This window comes from Myiozetetes cayanensis, unplaced genomic scaffold (assembly GCF_022539395.1).
Source record: "Myiozetetes cayanensis isolate MyiCay16 unplaced genomic scaffold, myiCay2020 scf386, whole genome shotgun sequence".
Classification (NCBI taxonomy): Eukaryota; Metazoa; Chordata; class Aves; order Passeriformes; family Tyrannidae; genus Myiozetetes; species Myiozetetes cayanensis.
Window position 1 is genome coordinate 32083 of NW_026087616.1, and position 9782 is coordinate 41864.

At 54.3% G+C, this 9782-nt stretch overlaps 1 protein-coding gene across 1 annotated transcript; it reads right to left on the reverse strand.

The window, feature by feature from the left end:
* Window positions 1-5737: 5737 nt before the first annotated feature.
* LOC126646740 (olfactory receptor 14J1-like) lies at window positions 5738-6706 on the reverse strand. The gene has a single exon (XM_050328260.1). It carries the CDS (start codon window positions 6704-6706, stop codon window positions 5738-5740), a length of 969 nt encoding a protein of 322 aa, XP_050184217.1.
* Window positions 6707-9782: the final 3076 nt, after the last annotated feature.

Below are 9782 nucleotides of genomic sequence, written 5' to 3' on the forward strand. Positions count from 1 at the left end.
AGGGTCAGCAGGCTCACAAAGACAGCAGCGTCTCCACAAAAGGCAACGTTGTCCTTCCTGTGAAGCTTGAGAGCCCCCAGCACGAGCCACCCTGTCAGTTCTGTACTCGGTGGTGCCTCCAGCCTTCAACCCCCTCATCTACAGCCTGAGGAACCAGGAGCTCAGGGATGCCATAAGGAAAATGATGACTGGATGCTTTTCAGGAGCAATAAAGGGCCTGTTTACCGGTGTGTAGTATTCAGAAGCGGACTCGGTAATGGCCCAACCTTCCTGCTCAGGTTTTTTGTCAATATCTTCGGGTTCTTCATGCACTAATTTTCTTTGCAATTAAATATTATCCTGCATCTGCCTTCTAATTTTGTGTCTACCCATTGAATTTGACCCAGAGATCTATAAATGATGAATTGTGCTCTCTGTGTATTTAAACAAAATAAAGGACCCTGCAGTGCCTTCTTTGTCCAAGACCCTTCTTCTTAGCTGTTCCTAAAGGACAGCACACTGCAGGACAGGGGGGATTTGCAAAAGGCAAGGGGACAAGAATCCCAGCACAGCAACACTACCAGGGAGCAGCAGAGCTTGGGCTTTGCAGAGCTGCTCTTTCCACTCCCACACTCTCCTTGTGGGCCTCTTTCTGGCTGGAAGGCCTGAGTGCTCTCTGAGCACAGTCCTGGGGTTTGGGGCCCTTTTGAGCACAGGCAGGGACAGGCACTGGGAACTTGTGAGGCAGAGCTGGCCTCCCTGACAGCATCTACAGGATGCTGTGGGATCTTCTGAAGGCACTGCATGGACTGGGCCACTCCTTCTGTGCCCTTGCTGCAGGGCTGGAACTCTCCTGCAGTGACACCAGGACACTCCTGCTCTTTGCATTGCCAGCCTGATTTGTAAATCCAGTCTTCCCCTGCTGTTCCCAGGGACATGCTGGGAGTGCTTCAGAGCTGCCATCCTGGGGCAGCTCCTGCCCAGCGTGGGCAGGCACAAAGTCTGTCCCCCTGCTCCTCTCCCCTCAGCAGTGCCACTGTTTGCTGCAGCCTCCTCCTCCTTGCCCAGCACAGCCCTCCTGGCATAGTTGGACACAGCCCTTGTTCTACCCCCTCCTCATGGCCCTGCCCAAGCTCCTCAGCTACAGCCTGATGGCCAGAAACCTTCAGGGCAGGGAGAGACCATTGGAGTGGTGGGTCTGTAGGGAGAAATCACTGCTGCCTCCCTTCTGAATCACCCTCAGGACCTGGACAAGCCTGTATTTGCTTTTGTTTCCATGAGGCCCTGCAGTGTCAAAGAGGCCCCTTTGATTCCAGGAGGCTGCACAGTGTCCCCGGGTTCCTTTGGCTCCAGAATGGCCTGGAGTGTCACAGTGGTCCCTTGAGTCCATGAGGTGTCCTCAGTGTCACAATGACCCCTTGATTCTGTGGGGTTCCCCAGTGTCCCAAGGTCTATTTAGCTCCAAAAAGTTCCTGTAGTGTCAGAGTGGCCCCTTCCCTTCATGAGGTTTCACTGTGTCCCAGGGTTTCTTTGTTTTCAGGAGGCACCACAGTGACTCAATGGCTCCCTGATTCCGTCAGGTTCCAAAAGGTTTCAGGGCTACTTTTCTTCCACAAGGCCCCCATGTTAAATGGTGTCCTGGTTCCACAAGATTTCCCAGTGTCCCTGTGTTCCTTTCTTTCCATGAGGCCCTTCAGTGTCACAGTGTCCCCTTGATTCCATGACGTTGCACAGGGTCATCACAAAGCTGAGCCAACCCAGATGGAAGTTTGGGAGAGATCAGGAGGAACTGGGACAAAAAGGATTGGGGGCTTGGCTAACAGAGAGGAAAGATTTTGATGAGGTAAAAGCAGGTTCAGGGAATGCTGAGGGTGCTGAAACACTGTGTGCAAACAGTCCTGATGGACCATTACCCTCTTTGTAACCTCTCTGTAGCCCCAACCTGAAAGTGTTGTCCCTGCCGTGGAAAGGAATCCACTACTCAAACCTCAACCTCACCCTGAGTTCAAAGACAAAGCTCAAACGCAGAACTCCAGACTCTTACTGGTACTCGAATGCCCACCCCATTTCCAAACCCATAATACCAGCATGACAGCTTGAATCCTAACCCAGACCAAAAAGCTCTTCCCAGATCATGAACCAGACATTACCAGCAGAACAACAAACCTCACAAAGTTCTGCCCAATCCCCACCCTGAGCTCTAAAGCCCAAGCCCTGACCATGAAGCACCCCCACAGCCCTTGGGAGCAGGGCAAAGAACCTGCAGGGCCCAGAGCAGGCCCAAGGGGTTGGCAGAGCAATGGGAGGTGACCTGGATCTGCTCAGCTCTGCAGGGACCCCCAGCAGAAGGGCCTGGGCTCTGTCAGGGATGTCCTGGGGCACAGGGGCTCAGCATCCAAGCCAAGAAGGTCAAGTGCACATGGCAGCAGCCAGAGCTGGGGGACAGCAGAGCCATCAGGGAGGGCCCAGAAATGCTGCTGGGAGGGGGGTGGGAAAGCAGGAGGGGTGTGTGCAGCCTGCAAGGCCAGAGGAGCAGCAGGGCCAGGGGAGCACAGCCTGCAGCAGAGATGGCCAAGGGCTCTGGCAGGGCTGCAAGGCCCAAAGGCACCCAGGCCTTTGTGCCCTTGGCTCTGGCAGCTGCCTCTGCCCCTCAGGCCACCACAAGCACCTTTCCTTTGTCTGCCTGCACTCCTGGCCTGCAAGGATCTGCTCTGAGGAGTCCCTGGGGAGGCTTTGTCAGTGCCTGCCCTCAGTAGGGCCCAGCAATGCTTCAAGGGACTTGGGCTTTGGCTTCTGACTTCTGGAGCAGCTTCTTCAATCTTCTCCCAGCAGATCCTGTCCCTGCCGGGGGGCTCAGGGCTGTTTGGGGGGCAGTGGGATGGGAGGGGGAGCAACAACCAAGGCCCAAAACTGGGCAAGCCCTGCCAGGCTGCTCAGGGAGGGGCGAGGCAGAACCCAAGGGCAGAAGCTGCCAGGAAAGTTGCTTGTGGTGGCCTGAGGGGCAGAGGCAGCTGCCAGAGCCAAGGGCACAAAGGCCTGGGTGCCTTTGGGCCTTGCAGCCCTGCCAGAGCCCTTGGCCATCTCTGCTGCAGGCTGTGCTCCCCTGGCCTTGTTACCTTCCCAAAACTTCCATCTGGGTGGGGTCAGCTTTGTGATGACACTCTACAACCTCATAAAATCAAGTGCCCATTGTGACATTCCAGGGCCTAAGGGAGCCAAAGGAACTGAGGGGCATTGACAACCTTATGAAATAATGGGGTCATTGAGACACTGCTAAAACCCATGAAATCAGGAGGTCATTGTTACACTGGAAAACCTCATGGAATCAAGGGACCATTGTGACACTGCAGGGCCTCATGGAAAACAAGGAACACAGGGAAACTCTGAAATCTTGTGGAATGAAGGAACCATTAAACACTTGGGGCCTTGTGAAAAGAGACAAACCCTGAGACACTTTGGAACCTGATGGACCCAAGCAGGCATTTTGAAACTGCAGGCCCTCAGAGAAACTGCAGGAACCCTGGGACATAATGGAAGCTCCTGGATCTAAGGGGCCATTGTGACACTGGGGAACCTCTGGGAATGAAGGTGCCTCTCTGACACTGAGGAACCTTTTGGGCTCAAGTGGTCACTGTGGCACTGCAGGGCCTCAGGGAAGCCAAGGAACCCTGGGACACTGTGGAATCTCCTGAAATCAATGGGCCACTCTGATGCTGCAGAACCTCCTGGAACCAAGGGCTCATTGGGAACCCAACTGGGCCTCCTGGAACCAAAGGAATGCAGGGACACTGTGGAATCTCCTGGAACCAAGGGGCCATTGTGCCTGTCCAGCACTCCATGGAATCAAGGAGAGCCGCTGCCTCCCCCCCGCCGCTGCACGGACCGGAGTCGCCGGCTCTGCCCCGCTTGGACCCCTCTGGAGTCAGCGTGTTCTTGGGCAGCACAACTTAGCTCAGACCAGAGAGTTTCCCAGAGTTTGCTTTGCCCCCTCTTTACTGGGAGTTTCGTTTTTGTTCTTTGTTCATTCAGGGGGAAAAGAGGGAAGGGAGGCACGTGTTGATCCCTGTTTCATCTGTTTAGCAAAGGGAGTTGGGTCATGGGGGGAGAGAGGAGGAAATTTCTCTCTCTGCTGTTGCTTTGAACTGTTCTGTTGGTATTGCTGGTTTTGCTGCTGTATTTCCTGTCAGTGAACTGTTATTTTTTTCACTTATACCTCCTAGTAATTTGTCTCCCTGCATCGGTGGGGAATAAAAGGGGAGTGAGTTCATTTTATCGGAGTTCCTGCCCCAAGATGTGTCTTTAAACCAGGACAGGTTACTCAAGGGCTCCCTGAAATTTGGCATCATCCACAAAGGACTTGAAAACACATTTTGTCCCATTGTCTATAGAGATATGAAAGATGTTCTCTAGTGGTGTTCAAGGGCTGGTCACTGAGGGATTTCATCAGGAAGTTGCTGCCAGGAGGACTTTGTACCATGGATTTTATTTGACACTCTACAGTCCATCTCTCAGCAGTCTCACTCCAAGGAGAGCACAGGAGACCATGTGAAGAGCCTTGATAAAGTCTGGGCACACAACATCCCCTTCTTTTCCCTCCGACGGGGGTTCTGCAATCCCTGCCTTGTCCTTCCCATGCCTGGCAATGGTTGTAGCAGGACTCGCCATGTCCCCTTCCCTGCTGAGCCTGAGCAGTCTGGAACTCTGCCAAGCCTCCTTGCTGCCCTGTTTGCAGACTGGTTCATGTCTGCCTTTGCCAAGGCCTCAGGAACCTCTGGGATGGCTCTGGCCTTTGCAAGGGTTTGGCAGAGTCTCCTCTCTGAGAAGGAATTTTGAAAGCAAGGGGGTCCTTTTTGCCCCTTGCAGCTCAACAAGAGGCTTCTCCCAGAAACTCTGTTTATGCCTTCCACCCCCACCCCCAAGCCGTGACACACGGGCATATCCTCTCCATGCAGGGCAAACATGGACTGCTGAGCTGGTCATTTCTGTCCCTCCTTGGAGGGAAGAACAACCTCCCTGCCCTGGGCTGAGAGGCCAGTGCTGGGAAGGGCGCTGGCTGTGCAAGGGCACTGCTGGGTGCCCCCACCCTGACCCCTCCACACTTGTGCTGCTCCTGCTGTTTTCCTCTGCAGGCCTTGTGTTGGGCACAACCTGCAGAGCAAACTGGAGAGGAGATGGAAGCTCTCAGGCCCTGCCCTGAGGAGATGCCCCTGCAGGATGGCAGTGCTGCTGCAGAGGTCAGCTCTGTGCCAGCAGTGCCCGTGGCTGTCCCTGCCTGCAGTCCCTGCCCAGTCCTGCAGCAGGACTGGCCCCCACTGCCCGAGCACTGAGGCCTCAAACAACACAGGGCTCTGCAGGACAGTGGGCAAGGGTGGGAGGAGGAGGTCATGGAGGAGAAGGGCTGCTGCTCCCTGGCAGGGCTGCTCTGCTGGGACTCTTCTGTCACCCAACTCTGCACAGAGGCACCAACCCTGCAGTTCCAGAGCAGTCAGAGAGGAAAGATGGCAGGGAAACCAGTCCATGCAGAGTTCTTTATTTCCTTAAAGTATACAGTGAGTACAACTGCCATTTTGTACAGCCTCTGGGCAGGCTAGAAAGGCAAACACTGAACTGACAATGTGATTTATATATAAAAACACATATATATGTACATTCATATGTATAAAGATTTTTTGGTGTGAACCACAAAACTAAAACCCATACTGGGAGAAAAAAATAGAGAAGATACGGGCCATTATTAAGTACATAACAGGATTAGTCTTTAATGAGATACATAACTTGAAGAAGAAAGAGAGTTTATTGCTTCTGAAAAAACCCCAGTTATCTTATTCTTCAGGACATCCTTGAGCTCTTGGTTCCTCAGGCTGTAGATGAGGGGGTTCAGTGTTGGAGGCACCATTGAGTAGAGAACTGACAGGGCCAGATCCAGGGATGGGAAAGAGATGGAGGGGGGCTTCAGGTAGGCAATGAATGAGGTGCTGAGGAACAGGGAGACCATGACCAGGTGAGGGAGGCACATGGAAAAGGCTTTGTGCCGTCCCTGGTCAGAGGGAATTCTCAGCACAGCCCTGAAGATCTGCACATAGGAGAAAACAACGAAAATGAAAAATCCCAAAAAAGGAAAATCAGTAAAAGCAAGAAGCCCATTTTTCCTCAGGTACGTGCCTGAGCAGGAGAACTTGAGGATGTGAGGGATTTCACAGAAGAACTGGCCCAGGGCATTGCCCTGGCACAGGGGCAAGGAAAATGTATTGGATGTGTGCAGCAGAGCATTGAGAAACTCAGTGGCCCAGGCAGCTACTGCCATGTGGGCACAAGCTCTGCTGCCCAGGAGGGTCCCGTAGTGCAGGGCTTTGCAGATGGCAACGTAGCGGTCGTAGCACATGATGGTCAGGAGAGAAAAGTCTGCTGACATGAAAAAGGTAAAGAAAAACACCTGTGCAGCACATCCTGTGTAGGAGATGGTTGTGGTGTCCCAGAGGGAGTTGTGCATGGCTTTGGGCACAGTGGTGCAGATGCAGCCCAGGTCTGTGAGGGAGAGGTGCAGCAGGAAGAAGTCCCTGGGGGTGTGCAGGTGCTGGTCGCAGGCTACGGCGCTGAGGATGAGGCCGTTGCCCAGGAGGGCAGCCAGGGAGATGCCCAGGAAGAGCCAGAAGTGCAGCAGCTGCAGTTCCCGCCTGTCTGAGAATGCCAGGAGCAGGAACTGGGCCATGGAGCTGCTGTTGGGCATTTGCTGCTTCCTCAGAGTGTTTGGATCTGCTGAGGGGGAGAAGTCAATGCTGAGTTGGACGAGGCTGCTGCAACCAAGCAGGACACGTCTCACAGCCACCCCACTCTCAGGCTCTCTGTCCTCACTCAAACCTCCCTGCAGCTCCCTCCCCTGAGCTCTGGTTGTTGCTGCCTGAGGGCACCACTGGAAGCAGGAACTCTGGGATGGGCTCCCAAGGACTCCTTCTTGCTCTGTTGGCAGAGGGAACTTGGAATGCAGGGTGATCTCCAATTAAATGTCCTCCTGATACATCCAAGAGCTTCTCAGCTTTGCTGTTTGCAACTTGCCCAAAGGAAGGACTGAGCTGAGGGAATTCTTTGTGTTTGTTCCCCCACTTGCCCCTGCCAGAGGTAGGAGTGATTGTGACTGTGTGAAATCTATGACCTTTCCATTTTACTGCAGGTCAACCCTTGTGGGTTCTGAGGGCACAGGGATGGTCCCTCAGTGCAGACACAAGAGCTGCTCTGCCCATCAGTCTGTGCTCAGCTGCCCTGTGCTGGCAGCTTGGAGCTGCAGGAGCATCACACTCAACTGTTCCCCTACACAGAAACTGCACAGATAGCCAGGAATCCGTGTCCAAAGAACAGACTGACACACTCATCGCCTTTTCATCTCTCCCCTCCCAGAGTGAGACACAAAATGCTCATTGCAGCTGCCCAGACCACTTCAATGGAATTAGCACTGAGGAGTTTTCTCCACGGGGATCCTGTGCAGCACAGAGATACTATGGCAGAACTGTGCCCTTCTGGAGGGCACCTGCAGCCCTGCAGGACACTCAGGGAAACAGCTGAAGAGCCTGAAGTTGCCTGGAGGGCACTTGGGCACTTTGCTCCCACAGACACATCCCCACAGCAGCACCCAAAGGGTTTGTGTCTGCACAGGAATCTGCCCCCAAACCCCACACTTGGTCAGAAAAGCCAAGGGTGAGAACAAGGAGAGCCCAGGCAGCAGGGGATGGCAGGGAAATGCCCCAGTGATGCTGCCAAGGGAGGAGGGACAGGCAGAGACAGATGGAAATGTAGGCCTTGTCCTTGCCTGGGCTCTGGCTGCTGCAGGGTAATGCCCAGCCCAGCCCCCGTGGGCCTGAGGGCAGAGGCTCTGCTTGGGCTGACAAAGGAGCCCAGGCAGGAGGTGCTCAGGGAAGGGCTTTGTGCCACAGACACAGGCAGGGAGGGGCCACATCCCCCTGGCCAGCACTTGTGGCAGCAGCTGCCTCTCCCTCCCTGCCTGGGTGTGTGTGAGGAGCTGTTCCTGCCAGCAGCCCCTCCCTGTGCCCAGCTCACCTCCCTGCAGTGCTGCCAGAGCCCATCCCCAGCCCAGGGCCCAGGGGCAGCTCTGGCACAGGGCAGGGGCTTCAGAGCAGATCCCAGAGCCCCTGCGCTGGCTGGGAAGGGGCAGGTGTTGGCAGTGGATGTGCTTCCTGAGAAGGGCCCTGGCACAGGGAACCTCCTTGCCCTGGGCCACTGATGGGGCAGCAGCAAGTCCTGCTCTGCAGCAGCTTCTCCTGCTGCCCCCCAGCAAATTCAGCACAGCCATCCTGACAGCTCCTGCCAGGGCTGGCATTTGGCAGCTGCAAGAGCCACTTGCAGCAACTCCCCTGCACTGCTCTGCAGCCACAGCCTTCCCATGCCAAAGCGTTGCCAAGGTTCCTCCCCTGAGCAGCTCTGCCCTATCCTCCCAGCCCAGGATCCCTTTCACCTCTTGCTCCCTTCTCCTCGCTACCCTTGCTGCCTGCAGCTCCTGCCCTGCTCTGCCATAGGGCCACTTCCTCTGCCCTGCAGGGACTGGGAGAGTCCTTCTGAAAGATCCTACAAACTGTGGGTTGTGGAGATCCCTGCAGGAAGGGAAGTTTAAGTGTCCTCCAGCCAGAGAATTCTTCATTCAAATCCTGGGAAGGTTTCTCCCACAGTGAGAGCTCAGTCCCCTCCCAGCCCAGGCTGCCTCTCACCTCTCTGCCTTCTCTCCTGTGCTCTGGGTGCTGCAGGCAGTGCCCTCAGCCCTGCTGGGCTGTGCAGAGGAGCTGTTCACAAGCAGAACTGTGTCTTTGAAGCTGTTCTTGGTTGCCAGGAGCTCCCTGTGTATCAGGAACCCTGCCCAGCTCAGCAGCACAGCAACAGCCACAGGCATTTCATCACCCTCGGGGGCTTTGGGGATGAGTCCCTGAACATCAGACCCTCAGGAGAGTTGCAGGAACCTCTTGAGAAACCAAAGTGAGATTGAAACACTGAAGTTTCTTGTACTGTTAATGGGTCCCACTGAGGGATCCAACTGAGAAAAGATCTTTTTATAGTACAAACCTGGAAACTGTGATGACAGGTCAGTGAATCACAAAATCATCAAGGCTGGAAGAGACCTTCAAGATCTTTTTGTCCAACAGTCAACCAGCACCACCATAATCACCCCTAAACCATATCCTAAAGTTCCATATCCAGATGCCATCTGAACACTTCCAGAGACTCCATCATCTCCGTAAGAATCTTCTTCCAATACTTAAACACTCAGTGAAAAATTAATCCAGAGGCTCAAGATGTGCTTTTTCTAAAATTGGCAATAGAGCAAACGATGACTGTCAACAAATATTAAGGTCCCGCAAAGATCCCACTTCAATGGTGGTGGTTAAGGCGTGTCGCAATGTAGGATCCAACAGGTACAACAAATCCCTACTAACTGAAGTCCTGGCAGTGCAACAACTACAGAAGGAGGCTGTGTGTCACCTCTGCACACAAACAGGACATTTTAAAGGGATTGCCCTCAGCTGAAAAGAAGAGTACCTACAGTACCACCCAACTTGTGTTCCTGATGTCAAAAAGGGATTGCCCTGGGCCAGTGACTGTAGATCACTCTTGGACACAGAGGGGAGGCCGCTTTTGCTGAAAGCTCCACGAAGGCTGGCCTCGATTTCAGGAAATGTGGAGCCAAGCACGAAGGGCAGCGTGATGATAAAAAATGCCCCACAAGTCAAGCACACTCAGCTGCTCCCCTCACTCCCGGACAGAGACCCAGAGCAAGTGTCTCTAGGGTGGAGTTGGCATCTCCC

Bases quoted from the DNA above. Each gene is read 5' to 3' on its own strand.
- LOC126646740 (XM_050328260.1), bottom strand. From the start codon at position 6,706: ATGCCCAACAGCAGCTCCATGGCCCAGTTCCTGCTCCTGGCATTCTCA.